Here is an 18,519-nt window from a genome sequence, read left to right on the forward strand (position 1 = left end):
CCACTCTTGTTACACCACCGATCCTCTCACAGACCAACGCACGGCCAAAACACCTCAGGCCCCTTCTCGGTGTCCCTGTGTGTCCCAATATGGCGTCCCAACACCACCCCCCCTCCTCTCTCCCTCGCCACTACCACCACCGTATCCTCTCGCTGCTGATGGTGGAGAGCTGCTGTTGGCTGCTGGCGTGGGCCAACAACCAGAACCAGAAGCCCGCCGTGGTGGTGGTGGTCGCCGCGGCGGCGGACGGGCTCGGACAGCCGCCGGCGGTGATGCCGCCCCCCCCAGAGTACGCGCACTCGATCCGGCTGGACGGCGACATCATGCTGGGCGGGCTGTTCCCCGTGCACTCGCGCGGCGAGCGGGGCGCGCCCTGCGGCGAGCTGAAGAAGGAGAAGGGCATCCACCGGCTGGAGGCCATGCTGTTCGCCATCGACCTCATCAACAAGGACCCGGAGCTGCTGCCCAACGTGACGCTGGGCGCGCGCATCCTGGACACGTGCTCGCGCGACACCTACGCCCTGGAGCAGTCGCTGACCTTCGTGCAGGCGCTCATCGAGCGGGACGCGTCGGACGTGCGCTGTGCCAACGGCGACGCGCCCATCTTCGCCAAGCCCGACAAGGTGGTGGGCGTGATCGGCGCGGCGGCCAGCTCCGTGTCCATCATGGTGGCCAACATCCTACGCCTGTTCAAGGTAAGACAAAAAAATAACCCTGTTTTTTTTCATGCGTTGTGGTTTGTTTTTGTTTGTGTTTTGGTGTTGCTTAAATGAGTGGTTCTCAACCTTTGTAATTTCAAGGACCCCTAGTTTCTGTGGCCCTTATCTACTCTGCAAAATCCTCAGTGTTAATGGAACACCAGAGAGCGCACAGATGGAACACAAGATAGTGTACAAATGGAACCAAATGGACCCGCATTTGTACACTATTTTGAGTTACAGACCTGTTACTCCTCAAGAACCCCCTGAGGGGGTCCCGGACCCCAGATTGAGAACCTAATGGTGGCCTAAATCATTGTGGTTTTCAACATGAGAGCCTGGGACCCCCCCAGTGGTCCTTGATAGGGGTTCCAGGGGGTCCCCATCTAAGTGAGTGATAGTTAATCTTCACTATTATTACATTGTACAAGAAAACAGAGAACGTACAAGAATGGCTATTGTGATCAGAGTTCTCCACTGTTATCTCTATATACCTGCAGTAGATAGACAGTTAAAGGGATAGTTCACCCAAAACATTTCCTTATGGGGTGACCCCAAAAGTCACCCCACGGAGACTTGAATTCATGGATATTGTTTTGTTTTTATCGCATTCCTAAGCCAATAATTTGATGACCATTTGGTAGGCAGCGGTTCCAATAGGAGACACAAAGGAGACTCTGTGTGTCTCCTACCGGAACCACTGCCGGTCATCAAATTATTGGCTTAGGAATGCGATAAAAAAAAAAAAAAAACATTTTTGGAGGGTTCTATCCCTTTTTAGCTTAAGGCGTTCTGGAGCAAATGTCAGACAATATCAGACCAAATCATGTCCAACAATAAAACAAGTCTTGTAGATTGAGGTTCCATAGATGAAAAATCTTTTCAAACAGGGCTCTGTGAAGGTCCTTGAAATGTAAGATTGAGAATCACCGGTTTTAGTCTCTTGTCTCTGTACGCAGTTAAAGTCCTCGTGTTAACCAAAGGGACCCTTTTAGAGGGGCCATTAGGTTCCATTTGTACACTCTCCGAGTTGAATTAACACTCAGGACTTTACTGTGTTAGTCTGGGTGAGTCGTTGACCCCACACTCGGAACAGCGGCGGATACAATGGCTGTTGTTCCAGATAAGTGTGCAATTAATGCACCTGGCTGAAGCGTGACTAAAATATGACTTCTGTATTTAGATACAGTACAAAGGTGCATCGCATGCTTTTCCTCTTGACCCGGAATAAAGACCCTGTTACAAAGGCTTTTACGGTAGAGTCTCCTCTAGGGAGTTTGGTGATCGACGACCAGAACGGTGTCGGCAGAGTGGACACACAAGTGCACACATTGTTTAGTTTTTACGCACAGGGGACCTGGTGGCTATTAAAGCCTTACTTCGCCGCCCGTCGCTATGCTATAGCAGAGGGTTGGCTCTTTGAATGAAAAGGTCAGAAAGCGGCGGTGGCGGTGTTGGTTATTAGCATGTGCGGCGGGGCTCAGATGGTCTCTGGTCATCATTAGAATGCACAGGACATGCATGGCTTTTCCCTGGGCGCCGTGGGAAGTCATCTTAACTGCTTTCAACCTGGTGGCCCTATTTCTTAATTTTCCAATATGTTGTTGTGTTGCTTTTTAATTTAGTCGTTATGCCAATTAATTCCAACCCCACACACATTTTTGTGCTGTCTGTCACTGCTGTTGTATTCGACTGATTCACCTGCCAGTGAGGAGCCCCCAACGGGAGGACGTAGGGCCTTCGTTCTACTCCTCCTCCCGCCCAACACTCCCTGCTGACAGATGCCGCCCGCCAGCCCGTAGGATTACATGCAATGACACCACCCTCCCCACCCCGGCTTCCCTCCCCCGAACACGGGCCAAGTGTGTTCGTGTAGTAGACAAACATTTTAAAGAAATGTGGAACAATTTCTTCCACATTGTGAATAATATATATATATATATACACACACACACACACACACACACACACACACACACACACACACACACACACACACACACACACTCACTCACTCACTCACTCACTCACTCACTCACTCACTCACTCACTCACTCACTCACTCACTCACTCACTCACTCACTCACTCACTCACTCACACACACACACACACACACACACACACACACACACACACACACACACACACACACACACACACACACACACACACACACACACACACACACACACACACAAAATAAGGCTTAAGTGGTTAATAAGATTGTACAGCTTGTTATTGGTCTCATTTTGCTAGCTGCTGGTCTTTTGTTGGGAGATTTTTATTGACGCGAGCGTGTCTCTTCAAACTGCCACACAGCGCCGTCAATGGGATGTATAGAGACGGAGGGCAGGCCGGGGCGCTGACATTTCCTTTATGGTGTGGAGACATTAAGGCTACGGTATACACGCATGACTGGGCTCATCGTTTAAGGCTGATAGAGCTCAATTATGACAGCCCATTAGAATTAACCCCTTAAGACCAGGAACACATCTTCTGTGTGTAATTTTTTTAGATTCCTTTGGCTATTCAAAAATAGCAGATCTACAAGCTACTTTTGAAAAATCGTGAAAATGTGTGCAAATCTTTGAATATATATATATTTTTAATGTTGCTATATATCAGTGGTTCTTAAACATTTTTCATGTGAAGGACCCCCAAAATTATACGTATCTGTCCACGGACCCCCCCATCTCAAAATATTTAGTTCCAGGGACCCCCAGAAGCAAATATTTGAGTTAAAAATTCTCGCTTTAAAAAATATATATATTCAAAGATTTGCACCAATTTTCACGATAAAAAAAATTTGCAGATCTACAAGCATGTATTATCTGCTATTTTTGAATAGCCAAATACATCTAAAAATGACACACAGATACGTTCCCGGTCTTAATGGGTTAAGGGCTGCGTTATTACAGTTCATGCTATGTCCCAAGGGGGACGGGGCGAGGGCACACATGGGTGATCGTCCAAATTAGCTTGGAAAAAGAAATAATGGCCTCTGTTGGATTTTCAGAGTTTTTCTCTATAACCCAGGGGTCTTCAAAAACAATTTTCCAGGCCAAGGACCCCCTAGCTGAGAGAGAGAGATGAAGCAGGGACCCCCCCCCCCCCCCCACCATTACATATTGTAGAAAAATGTCTTGCAGATTTTGTTAACGTGCATTTTCAGACATTTAACCACTTAAACCGCCAATACTTCCACCCCAAACCTTTTTTGCTGAAAATAGCCTCGCAGCACGAAGAGTTGTGAGCTTGTCGATCGGCTATTTTTGCCTAAAGTTCTCCTCAGATGCTAGGGTTGAAGTCGTTATTTAAAAAAATATCCTATCACACAAAGATTTGGCGGCCCCCCTGTACTGGACCCCCTTTGGGTCCCTGTTGAAGACCCCTGGTATAACCACTTAACCCCCCTATTCTTAGTGAAAACTTAGTGAAAACGTTATCTGTACTTGGACCGTTTTTTTTCCAAATATCTCTCTTTTTGGCAAATCTCTTTGCCAAAAAGAACCGATCTACAAGCTCACAACGCATCTAGATCTGCTATGTGTGGCAAATGTTCATCCCCAGAATATGGATGCTGGGGTTCAAGTAGTTAAAATAGAATGTTGTGGTCGCTGTCGGTGGAAACTGTTACTTTTCAGTTTTGATCAACACATCTATCCATACACGTTGTCAGCAGAGACTTCATGTTATCCGTTAAGACCATTATCTGTTGCCCCTGCACCTTCTGTTACTACTTTACAAAAGCATTATTCAACCTGCTCTGTTGTATTGTTCCACTCCCCTTGCACCCTCTGACCCTCCGGGAGCCTTTTTTCCAGGCGCGCCCCCTTTCCTGGGTAGGTGTATAAATATGGAGTGGAAGTGCACGCCCCTTTTCCGCAGGGTGTTTATTGGGACGGAGACGGATCTCCGTCCAAAAACTAACTTTTCAGTATTACCCGTATTGCCTCTAAAATCATCGGACTTCCAACAGTGTTGATTTTGACAACAAATTTTGATATAGTTTGTCTTCTGAATAAAATTCCATTTATTCCATTACATTTTTTAGTCACATTTTAGTCATCTGAAAAGTTTTGTCGGTGCCTTGATGGCGTCGTAATGGCTGATTTTACACCTGGTTGCATGCTGAAAATGGCCGATCTACAAGCTCGCAACGTGTTGCGAGCTTGTAGATCTGCTATTTTAAGAGCACAACCAAACATAAAATGACTTGTCTTTTAGTTCTACTGGATCTCTTCTCCTCTAATCCCTCCCTTACATTTTAGTCTAGTTTTTATTTGTTGACAAAATTGTCAGTATATTTAGTCTTAGTTTTAGTCATCATAGCTTAGTTTTTATTTCATTTTTATTTTGCTTTCGTCAGTGAAAAAAGGTAGTCGACAAACATTTTTCGTCAGAGTTTTAGTCGTCGAAATCAACCCTGACTTACCACACCCCCACACTTCCAGATAGGAACCATCACACGTTTAGCAGCGCTCACAATAGCAAATGACACTGATCGTCCCCTACGTCGTCACCTCAGACTTCATGCCATCTGGACCAAGATACAGAACTTTGAAAATGGCAATAGGTTCTTCTTTGTAGGAGTTTTGACCCTTCAGCCATTGCTGCACTATAAAACAAACTGCCTCGCTGATATGATGGTTCATGTAATGTCTTGGTGTTGTGTTGTTTATGTGCTATGTTGTTGTGTTCTATATGGTTATGTGTTTTTCTGTTGGAACAGACTGTGGAGATGAATATCCCTGAGGGGACAATAAAGACTATTGTTATTATTTTAGGAAATGGGGAAAAAGACCCTGTGTTCCAGTGGATCCAGTGTAGTCATTATTTAGTCACATGATACATATGCAGTGCACAGCATATCCATCCTTTTTTCATCAGTGTCCTGCTTTATATTCATACATCTATGTATGCATTTCAGTGTTAGTGACTGACTATCGGTAGATGCATGAACTATCCAAACACTAATGAAATACTAATACAAAGGAATGTAGTAGTATGGTCTATTCTCCTGTGGGGTGAGAAGAAGCCACAGAATGAAAGTAAAAAGTATAAATTCATAAAGGCTTCATCATGCAATCCTGAACCAATCTTGCACCAAGCCAGTTGGACGTCTTTCCGTGTTTTCTCTATTTTTAAGTGCAGTGTCTATAGTGTGATTATAGTTATTTTTGGCTGATAGTGATATGATAAAGAGCGAGTTGTGCTGATATGTGGAGCGTGCTAGTCGTCTACCGGTTAGGGATGCTGCATATCGTTGGATCACAACATTGTGGGTTCAGGTCCCTTGAGTGCTTGTCACTCATCTTTTCTTTCTCTCTCTCTCTCTCTCTCTCTCTCTCTATCTCTCTCTCTCTCTCCCCCCCCCCCCCCCCCCCCTCTGTCTCTGTGGTGGCTATTTGTGGCTTGTGCTGTTCAGCGAAAAAGACAAAATCTTTAAAGGGATAGTTCACCCTCAAAATGACTTTTTTTCCTATCGATTTCACACCCCATGGACACTTGAATTCATGGAGATGTTTTTGTTTTTGTCGCATTCCTGAGCCAATAATTTGAGTCAACTTTGAGTCTCGTGAGAAAAAACGAAAATAAGATTGTTTTGGGGTGAACTACATTGAGCTATTTTCCAAACGGTTTCCTACGAGAAAATGTCATTTAACCCGTTCAAACCGGGAACCCATCTGTGTAACCACTTTATCCAAAACGTTATACTTTGGCTATTCAAAAATAGCAGATATACAAGCTCATAGAGCGGCACCGAGGGAACATTTTTTTACTCAAAGCTTTAAGTTCTTCTGGGGGTCCCTGGAACAAAATATTTTAGAAATATTAAAAGATTTGCACAAAGGTTTCACGATAAAAAAAAGAAATAGCAGATCTACAAGCTCATAGCGCGGCACTCTGTGCCGCGCTATGAGCTTGTAGATCTGCTATTTTTGAATAGCCGAATAAATCTAAAAATGACACAAATGCGTTCCCGGATTGAATGGGTTATAAGAGCTATTTGTGGCTCAGTAATGTACTGTATCAAAGTCAGATTATTTATGGAGCTTTAATGGACCCGTCTCAGGGGAGTACTGTTCTTAGCGGCTTTTTTATATTGCCATGTCTTTATCGACATGCTAACTTTGTATCGGTAATGGCACAAATTGACTGCGTATACGAGCCAGGAATAGAAGGCTTGAGACATCATAGACGTGGGTGCTTTCCATCAACCATATCTAACGCAGCCAGCCACTACGTTCATATCCACTGTGTATGGCAGGGGTGATGCAACTTTGATGATGGAGAGGGCCACTATATTTCCACACTCGCTCCAGAGGGCCACATTTCATATACTGTCGGACAGACACCTCTTATCTCCGTATTTTAACTTTTTTTCATAAATGAAAGCGGTACTTCGACCATTCTATGTCACACAAAATTAGCAAAAATAGCAGATCTACAAGCTCAAAACGCATCGCACGCGGCGCGTTTTGAGCTCTATAGATCTTCTATTTTTGCTCTGTAGATCTTCTATTTTTGCTATTTTATTTTTATTGGAATCCTGAAAAGTTAAATTTTTATTTAATTTCAAATGCATTTAGTTATACTTATGTGAACTTTATGAACTTAAATACAAGTACATTCGACATAAAAAAGACAATAGAATTTTAAAGCGGGTCATGTTTGCATGTTTGGAATTTGCAACAGCTGAAATCAATAATATATCAGTATTCCGATATTAACCTGCAGGCCGCATTAAGTGTAGGTGGGGGCCGCATGTGGCCCCCGGGCCGCCAGTTGCCCATGTATGGTGTATGGTGACGTGCAGCCAGGCCAGATAAGGTGGACAGCGGAGGCTATGAATAGCGCCACCAATAGGGAGTTGTTCACTGAGAGTGTTGGGGGGCTTGAATGATTTTGTGACAGAGAAGCATATCAAATGACTCCAAGAAACGGTTGCCTCCCAGGTTGAAGGGTCACTTTCAACCTAGCCTGGGATCAATACCATTTTCGGTTTTCTGATGATGATTCCCTGTAGTTTAAAATGTGTTTAGTTTGGTATAATCGTTTAGTTTCTTTTGGTATGATAATTGTTTGGTATGTCCATCTATTCTAACTCGTAGTGCGACTAGCGAGACTAAACTAATTGATTAGCATTTTGTAAGAAAAAACGATGCCAACACACCACCAGTACCCTTTTTTTTGGTTTCTATCAAACGTTTAAGAATAAATACCAGGCTTTCCTCTGTGGTGGGAAGCCTGGTGATGCAAGGTTACTTTCACCCTGGCGTCCCTGTCTTGGCCATGTCATTATAGGGAAAGCTTTTCCAACACATGTCAAAATTTTTCCAACATTTCCAAACACAGCAAAAATACCAGATCTATAAGCTCACTGTGAGTTGTAGATAAGCTATTTTAGCTACAGTATTTCTATGACACGGTGTGAATATGGGGGATATCCACTTAAACCCTATGTACAGTACTTTTTTGACTGGGATCTCTCCTTTTCCCTCCTGTACACCAAATCTATTTTACAAATATTCGCTTTTGAAAATATATATATTCAAATATTTGCACAAATCTTCATGATTTTTCAAATAAAATAGCAGATCTACAATCTCATAGCGTGGCACTCGGTGCCACGCTATGAGATTGTATATCTGCTATGTTTGAATAGCCAAAGTATAAAATAATGGTTAAAGGTAGGGTACGTGATTTGCTTTGGTTAAAATAAGTGTTAAATAGCTCTATATTCTGATAGTACTCATTGCTATAGAGTGTTTGTTCAGTAAAAGGAGTCTCCTTGTCTCTCCAGCTCTTTATAAAACAGAAAATGCATTTTCGTTTCAGTTTCAGTTTCATTTCCAATTTTATCCAATCAGGATAGAGAACTCAATCAGGATATAGATTAAACAAGTGAAATTGGAAGTGATGACACTAAGAAATGAGCAGGCAAAATTGGAACTGGAACACTATAAAAATGAAGCTTAAAAATTGGTACTTTCATCTGATTGGTTGAGATTTTGACACCTACCGGAAAATGTATTTTCTGTTTATTAAAGAGCTGGAGAGACGGGGAGACTCCTGTTACTGAACAAACACTCTATAGCAATGATTACTATCATAATATAGTGCTTTAACCTTTTAACAAAATACTTTTTGTTTTAACCAAAAAATATCACTTACCCTACCTTTTAAAGTGGTTACACAGATGCGTTCCCACCAGCTAAAAACAGAAAACACTGATTTAAAATAAACATGCTTTGAAAATCCACGTGGATCGAGGCGAAATTTTGTCTGCCGTGTTACGTGGTCAGATATGGGTGTGCCGCACGGAACACTTTAAAGATTTCCACTGAACCGCTGACATATACGTTTACATGCCGGGCTGCATGTCTCTCTTCCACATGACGAGGATACGTTTACATCCCGGACACGGAAGCTCACGTTTCACACACCGCTGACTTACATAAACAGACTAACCTTGCCTGATGCCTTATTATCGATCCAAATGATGCGCCGCCGTCGCCCGAGGCCTGGCTCATTACGCTCTCAGTAACGCAATGGATATGCACAGCGTCAACCTCACCACACACACACACACACACACACACACACACACACACACACACACACACACACACACACACACACACACACACACACACACACACACACACACACACACACATAAGCCCTGTGGGAGCATGGTTTCTGCTATAAGCAGTGTATGGCGGTGTCAGCTTACATGTTCTCCAATGCAACTCTTTAACTGCAGGGGGTTGACAGACCTCTGTGACCATCATAATGACCAGTTTGTTGCTCTGTGTGTGTGCGTGTGTGTGTGTGTTTGTGTGTGTAAAACATGCCCTGCCGATGACCTCATCCCACAAAATGTCTAGGAGGAGCTGTGTGGGGATTATGAACTCCCCAATTATTCACTGACACACTGACCACAGTTAGTGTTCGCAAACTAAGTCCTAATAAACCTTGTCGCTGTCGAGTGGAAGACATTTCCAAAATAGTAGCTTTTCAGGAAAGGAGGAAAAAAAAAAGAACCTGTGTTCCCATGGATTCCAATGTAGTTATTATTTACTCACACGCTCTTGTTATTCCTTGATTTAATACAAAAAAATTGTGGAAATAGCAGATCCATATCTCATATTGTGAGCTTATGGATCAATGGTAGCTGGGGTATTTTCGGCAAAGAGATTTGGTGTAGAGGGAGAAAAGGAGATGGGACCAAGCATAGACCCCTGGGGAACACCTGGCCAATGAATTATATAGTGGTTACAGTCGTTAAATATGTCAGTCATTCATCTTGTCATCTTGTACCCGATTGGTCTAACATAAACATAGAGCTCACCAATGTGCCAATTGTGTAATAGGCTCTATGCACAGCAGCCATTCCTTACTTCCTTCACATGTGTTACCAATGATACTAATGAAGGCTCTGTTCCATATTGTGCATGCTGGCTCACTAGAAACACTACATTTTTGGTTCCCAAATGGCCCCTTATGGTGGGTGTGTAACTCTCAGAGTTATGGGGGTCCTTGAAAATAAGAAATTGACAACCACTGTACTACACTAAATGGAACAGAGCCTTAATTAGTATTATTGGTAACACTGGTATTTGCAAGCCCCCCCTCCCCCCACACACACACACATTTTTATTCATTTATTTCGAACATATAAAAACTATAAATGGGAAAAAGAAATGAAAGGAAATAAAAATGGAAAACATTGATAAAAAACTGCACCAAAGTTATTTTAACATCATCCTTAAATTATTTTCCACATTCAAAAAAGGAGTAGGAAGAAGTTTTGTGAAAACTTATCAGGTCCTACCCCTTCTCTATGTATCTCAGATATCTCAAACCTTCAGAAAAATATTTTGTCTTTCCGCTATTTTTGACTGGCCCGAAGTATAAAACCATGCTAGCTAAAAACTCTAAAATGACACAGTATGCGTTTCCGGACTGAATGGGTTAATTTGTTTTAAATCGTGACGAGCCCCAGGGCACACCCCTATAGCGCCACACACCACCACCAACAACAACAACAACAACAAAAGCTGGAGGGACTCTCATTAGGAGCAAAACAGCCCCAAGTCTTTCAGTTTGATGTTCCTCAACTGAAAGCGCAACGCATCTTGGACATCTCTCCAGGATGAGTAATGGTTTGAACGCATGACGCATTGACATATAATGTTTTTCTGCAGCGCTATAGGAGAGTAACTAAGGCGAATTAGAGCCGCGAGGCTTTGTTATGGCAGACCCGTGGCCAACAACGCAGCAGCTATAGCTCGCTAAATTTGTAATGAGTTGCATGCTTCATCTTTATCGGAGGACCGTCCGTGTTTGTTCAAGTCAGGCATGTTTAATGAGCAGAGAAGGGTTGGTTCTCAACGTCGGTTATTTAAAATTAGCTTTAAAAAAAAAAAAAAAGACTTGAGGGAGGGAGGCGAGGGTCTGCTGATGTGCAGGTTTTATTCTCATATATATACTGCCCGCCCACCGTCATTTTCACTGTGTTCGACAGTAAAAAGTACAAGAGCGAGGCTCAACACAACTTCGTCATTCTCCTGCCAAAGCACATTTTTCACCCGGCGGCTTGATTTCAACGTTGGGCCGAAAATAGCTGATCTACAAGCTCACAAGGCGGCGCGGATGAGACGCCCTCGTGAGCTTGTAGATCAGCTATTTTCCGCACGCAACTACCGACGCACAACAAAGCATAAATCAGGCTTAAAGGACGACTTCACCCATTTTCAACCTATCTTCATATAAATGGTCCTCACTAATGTTCATGATAAAATGATTTAAAAACAAATCTACTCACTCTGTCTCTCATAGGAGGGCTGTGGACACTTCAGAAACCCACCTACCAGTGACATCATCTTTGGACAGATTTTCTTTTTCAAACAATATTTTTTTATTTGATTTAGATTTGTATTAACGCGAGAACAATGTCTTCCATTATTGCATGCTAACTTTCCAGGAATAGAAAGCGTTTCTATTAGCTTGGATTCGCCATCGATGATGTCATTGGTAGGCATGGTTTCTGAACTGTCCACAGCCCTCCTCTGAGACACAGACCGAGTCGGAAAAAAAATGGCGCCATATTATCATGAGCATTAGTGGGGACCAATTATATGAAAACAGGTTGAAAATGGGCGAAGTCGTCCTTGGAATCACCAGAAGGCTCTCGCTGGCGGAACAACAACATTTATTATTATCTTCTGTATCGAACTTTCATCCCGTTATGAGTCCGTTTATCATCTTTTATTGCATATAAAGCACTATTTGTAATGCTGCTTTGAAAGGTACTCTGGTAAGATAAGTTTATTTGAACGGTATTGCATCTGAATGACTTCAAAAGGGAAGAGAGAAAAAGACAACAGCGCTGCACACAGCGCTGCCACTTCATGTTCTGCAGGCCTGACCTCTGTCCCGTTAATGGCTTCTTCCCCCAGTAATAAAATGTTAATGAAATTCCATTCTTCTGGCACCGCACTGTTATTCCCTGGATGATTTACCCCCCACCGTTGGATGTGGTTTCTCCTTTTTCTCCTTTTGTTAGGTCTTCTCGTGCTGCATCTTGTTCACATCCTAACAGGCCATGGTGGAAATTAAGGCTCACTACCACTAATTATAAGATGATGATGATTAACACGTTGCCTTATCGTAAGGTTCCTCTGTTCCCTTGTAAGGGTTTCAACAGAGCATTGTCCCTTTTTTTTTTGGCAGGAGAAGTAATAACTTCATTGATTAATTCATGGCCTGGGGGCTGGAGGGACTCCTTTTGAATATGTTGAGGTAATAAATGTTTCAAATGGTCACCGGGAACAGTGGGGGGGGGGGGCTCCTTAGCAAGGTTCACTGCTGTTGGAATTGTCTTTCGACAACACAGCTGGGTGGGGATGGGGGTGTGTGTGTGCGCGTGCGTCCGTGCATGTGTTTGTGTGCGCTTGAATTGAATTTGAACGAGATCTGTGTGGGCTCGCAGGTGTGATGTGTGTGCATGTGAGTGTGTACGCACGACTACGTGTGTGTGTGTGTGTGTGTGTGTGTGTGTGTGTGTGTGTGTGTGTGTGTGTGTGTGTGTGTGTGTGTGTGTGTGTGTGTGTGTGTGTGTGTGTGTGTGTGTGTGAATTCATCTTCCTGGATAGCGTGCGACGGCCACCCTCTGATTTCCATTATAGAATTAGATTGCAAGAGGTGTCGCACTGCAGTCTTAATCAATATGCCCTCCAACTGTGTGTGTGAGTGCGCGTGCGTGCGTGCATTGAATGTGGGATGGGGAAGATAAGAGAGGGGGTTCTTATATTTGAGCATAATAATTAAAGTTGTGGCTCTCTTCAGCCCCCCTCCCCCGACACACACACACACACACACACACACACACACACACACACACACACACACACACACACACACACACACACACACACACACATCCACACACACACCCTCTCCATCCAGTGACCCATCTCGACACTTCTGACTGTAATTATTGGGTCCGCCTGCTCGTTTGAGGGGAGTCTGGAAATGGGGCGCACATAGGCGGCTTCAATTAAGAACCCAAATTGAAACGGGGTGCCAGGAGGCTGCTTGGCCCCGCGCGTAGTCATCTCATCACGGAGAGAGCAGAGAGGACCGCGAGCTCGGCCGGAGAGATTTGCATGCTGCTATGACAAGTCTGTGTGTCATTGGGAAAATTAATTATACGTTGTATTTCCAAAGAAACGTTAGAAATACCGCGGCAACGATTCAAGTGAGAAGCACTTTATCCACTTAAGCCCCTGGTATACCTCGTTGTGCGATGGATGGCAAGAATAGCCGATCTAGAAGCTCACAACGTGTGAGCCTGTCGCCTGATGGAGGGGAAGGGAACTGGTTGGAATAACGTGTTCCTTCAACGCGCTACGTCCTACCGGGGAAACTCCCCCTGTCAGGTGAGCATGAGCATGAGCTCAGTTCGGGGCTCTCCCCAGGCTGGCAGAGGGAGGGTAGCGCTCAGGATTACAAGCTTAGGCAATTGGCACTGGGTGAAAAAAGGGTTACAACATTATGGGATGTAAATTGTATTTTAAAAAATAATAAAAAAAAGTCAAATAATATTGGCCTGGGTCTTTGAAGCTGAGCTTTTAACATTTCGTTGTACCTTGTTATAATGACAATAAATTCTTATTCTAACCGGAAGACATATTATGGGCAGCAAACATACAGTAGACATCACTCTAGTCTACATGCACCACAGAATAAATTCACACACAAACCCAACAAACTGAAGGCAAGCACTAGGAAATGTGTAGTCAGTATAGCACTGGGCTCATTACGGCAGACTTTGCGTGTTTGCTGCCGCTTTTAGCTAAACCCCCACAAGAAAGTGTCAAGAACGCACGGCAAACGCAACCGCACGACTCCTGCCGTGGTACGAATGATTGCAAAATAAATGGAGAAATGAAACCGCCTAACCACATCACAGTGGGGAAAATCTAATTATCTCACACAGTATCAGCACAAAACTGTCACCGCGGCCCGGAATCTTGAGATTGGAGGGGAGCACCGCTCAAATTGTGCCGCGGCTGACTTCACCCACAGGAGCACTTCCTCCTAACCCTGACTATTTGTTGATGACAAAATAAAGAATTACTTTAGAGAGAGAGAGAGAGAGAGAGAGAGAGAGAGAGAGAGAGAGAGAGAGAGAGAGAGAGAGAGAGAGAGAGAGAGAGAGAGAGAGAGAGAGAGAGAGAGAGAGAGAGAGCATACAAAAGAAAGAGTCAAGAATAGAGGAAGAAACGAGGGAAACCAAGTCAACAAGGGAACCAAAGTCCAATAAATACAACGTTAAGTATAGGGAACATGGTCCAAATAGAAATACAATGAAACAGAAAGGCTTCATGTACGTTTAGCAGTAGAAATGAATAACAGCAGATATAGAATCAGTATCTTGTGCAGGTGAAATACATCACTTGGCTACAGATATCAAACATGTATTTGTATGCATAGCAATAGTTCCAGGGCAGCAGCAGTAGGAGTCTATTTATTGCCATATACTGTATACATAAAGTGAGGGCATCTTCAGCTGCTGACATTATTACAAAGTAGTGGGAAAAACAGTTCATTTCAGTGAACGAACGATTTCGTTCACGTTCACGGCAATGATTCGTTCAAATGATTCGTTCAAGTTCTCGTTCAGTAGCGCTTCCGGTCCCGGCGGAGCGTATGGGCTACTATATGCAACTGTGTGCATCTGATCCCACTGACATGACTGCACAGTCTGCACAGAAACACAGCACTGTCATTCACGATCTAATTGCACCATCTTCTTTGTAATATAATGTAGTAAGTAATAGATTACTACAATATATAATGTAAAGTATTTCTATTTGTAGATAATTATTTATAATAATAATTATAATTGTATACACAGCAGCCCAAGTCAGTACACTCACATGACTATCGATTTCCAACCATGTCCTTTAACTTCATGAATAGTAGCTGTAGCATACTATTTGCATCTTCTACTCAAACTAAAACGTGTTAATTGACCTATCTGTCCTTTGTCTGGGACCATGCATATTTATTTATTTTGATACTTAAATGTGGTGCTAACACTATCTGTCTTTTGTCCAGGAACAACTGTAGGCTACCTTTATTTCAATTCAAATAGCAATACGCATGCATGTTTAATACTGGAAAACTATACAGCACAGCTTTCTGTCTGCCTGATGGTCTGTCTGTCGCGACTCGCGGGAGGAATAACAGCCCGCCCGTCGTGTGTGCGGTGGGAGGGGGAGGGGGGGGCGTGAACGTAACAGTTTCAAGAAGTGAACGTGTTTGTTAATGTTCATGTCAAATAACTAGTTCTTAAGAACGAATCGATCATGACCGACCCATCATTATTACAAAGTGAAGGTAATTCCTCCAGAGGAGTTGACTGATGCAGCGATTCTGATGTTAGCACGACACCTACAGTACAAAGCAACCAAAGGCATGGCGCACCCTTATCTTCAAAGCCTGATCCAACCCTACAAACCCTCCCGCTCACTCAGATCAGCTAACGCAGGTAAGCAGGGAGCCTTCCCTAAAACATCCGAGACAACGCTCCACACGTCCCCGATTCTTCTCCCTTCTGGCTCGCAGACTGTGGAACAAACTCTCCATTGCAGTTAGAACTACAGTTTCACTCCCATTCTTCCGTCGTAATCTGAAGACTCACCTCTTCAGACTCTTGTAAGAGTAATAGTAAGAGAATTGTAATTTAAATATAATTTGTTATTGTTATTTTAGGGTAGAGCCCATACCCTAGGTGGGGTTGGCGAAAGGGCCTTTCTGTGTGGAGTTTGCATGTTCTCCCCATGTCCCCTAGGGTAGGCACCCTCACAAAAAAACATGCAGTAATCCTGGTCTCTAAACTGGTCAGCCGCGAAGCATGAGCTTCCCGACTGAAGGAAGCATGAGCTCAGTTCGGGGCTCTCCCCAGGCTGGCAGAGGGAGAGTTGCGCCCAGGATTACAGCTTAGGCAATTGGCACTGGGTGATTTTTTTTTTAAGAGTGTCATTTAGACAGATGCTAGGTTCCATGTTCACCTGGAATCCTATAGTTTCTATAGTTTCAATGTACAGACCATTTTTTGAATGCATATTGTTGAGACTGATGCTAGGTTCTTGGTTTACCTGTGATCCTAGTTTACCGAGGCACTACACTGTCTCTATGCATTTGATGTTTGTGTTTACCTGTACGGCAGTGGCTCAGGGGTAGAGTGGCCGGGTAGAGTGAACTGGAAACTGCAAGGTTCCCAGTTCGATCCCGGGCTCCCTCAGAGTTAGTTTCGAAGTGGCCTTGAGCAAGACATTGAACCCCTAATTGCTCCCGATGAGCAGGTTGGTGCCTTGCATGGTTTCCTCCGCCATCGGTGTGTGAATGTGTGTGTGAATGGGTGAATGTAATGCAAAATATAAAGCGCTTTGGATAAAAGCGCTATATAAATGCACCATTTACCATTTACCTTGCTTAGTGGTGCTCTGGTTAAAAAACATCTGCTAAATCCAAGAATTGTGAATTGTAGTCCAATTCAGAGAGTGTACCAATGGAACCAAATAAAATAGTCCATTTTAGTTCCATTTCAGGGTCAATTTGGTTCCATTTGTACACTCAGAGTTACAGACCTATAACATGCCTGTACTCTGTCAGGGACCATTTGGTTCCTAACTATTAATACTTTAGTCCAGTGGATGTGTTCCAAATGATTTATTCTGGGAAAAATGTCCATACGTTCATTTTCCCACATGACTTTGGGTGTTAGTATTACATGTTTGCTCAGGTCAGATTTCCAGTGGTAGAAAGTACATTTACTCAAATGTTGTTCTTAAAGGGGCACCGGACAATATTCAGCCACTAGGTGTCACACTTTTACAACACCTCTAATGCGTAAGGTTTGCTTTTTCCCTGCTACCTTTTATAAGGCAGCAGTAATCATGTCGTGTGCAACATTGTAACGCAATGGCTGCCTTACAAGAATATATTTAGGGTAAAAAAGTATCTTACCCATTGAAAACAGAGGTTTAATGGTTGCTGTCCAAACCAATAATTCTGGTTGTTAAAATTATTATTTCATTTTTAAATATACGGAAATATCAATATGTGTTTGGTAGGGTACTTCTCGGTTGTAACAATGCTTCTTGGCAATAACTTTCAAACCATTGGAAAGCCTGTTTGTGTCCCTTTAAACAGTGCCCCATTTGTAAGGAACATGCAATTTTGTGGGATGAGCAGCACAACTGAGAATATGGATTGCGCAAAATGTGCCAAATTTGCCCCCAACGGCTTATTCTACTGTTGCTATTGACTCTTGTTCTGTGGTCTTCAGTGGATTGGATGATTGAAGTCTGTCGGTCTATCAAAGGATAATGGAGGTATGCCTGTTGCATACTGGCTATGATGCACAAAATAAATGAGGCGCTGATCATTCCTGCGGTTTGCCCAGGGCTGTACTGGGGATTTTTACAGTGGAGCGATATGTCACGTGCACACACTCGTTCATACACATGCACACGAGCCATCGCCCATTGAAATAAACTCTTAAATATGTAGGCGCCCCATTTATTAACCATGTAAAATGTTATTCTATTTACTTCCATAATGGGGATACTTTAGTGTTGTCATATGCATTTACCTTGCAGACATCTGCCACTGTTATCCAAACGTTCTCTTTGGACCGCTTCAGAACATCTGACAGTATGCCTACACCTACAATACGTACCAGCAGTGGTGTAAAGTAACTAAGTACACTTACTGAAGTACTGTACTTCAGTACAGTTTTAAAGTAAAACATGACTTTACTCAAGTGTTTCCAATTTTCAGTACTTTTACTTCTATTCCACTACATCTCAGAGGCAAATATTGTACTTTTACTCCACTACAATTATTTGAAAACTTTATTTACTAGTTACTTTGCAGATAGGATAAGGATAATTCCTTTTAACAGGACGTTCATGAATGTCCTTGCGGTCTTGTTTCCAATGAGGGCCTGTGAGCAATTAGGGGTTAAGAGTCTTGCTCAGGGACAAATTTATTTTCATCGACACATATGGCCTGGCCTGGAATCGTACCTGGGGCAACCAGGACCTCTGGCTCCCTAGGCGGGCTCACTAACCACTCAGCTATTATAAAACATAATACATTAACCACTTCAGCCCTATTTTATACACTATTTGAAAATAGCCGATCTACAAGCTCCCAACGCGTCACATCGCAACTCGTTGCCCACGCATACCCATGCATGTGCGGCCGCGTGTGCAGCTCAAACAACTAGTGGCG

At 43.4% G+C, this 18,519-nt stretch overlaps 1 protein-coding gene across 1 annotated transcript in view; it reads left to right on the forward strand.

Annotated features, from left to right (window-relative positions):
• Window positions 1–272: 272 nt before the first annotated feature.
• Window positions 273–18,519, forward strand: part of grm8b (glutamate receptor, metabotropic 8b) — a gene marked incomplete at both ends in the record, with an annotated part of 405,215 nt that continues 386,968 nt past the window's right edge. Inside the window, one exon of the mRNA XM_080438351.1 lies at window positions 273–695. Within this exon, the coding sequence (XP_080294477.1) occupies window positions 273–695 (423 nt within the window). The remainder of the gene's footprint in view (window positions 696–18,519) is intronic.

This window comes from Gymnoscopelus braueri, assembly GCF_963280865.1.
Source record: "Gymnoscopelus braueri genome assembly, chromosome: 9".
NCBI lineage: Eukaryota > Metazoa > Chordata > Actinopteri > Myctophiformes > Myctophidae > Gymnoscopelus > Gymnoscopelus braueri.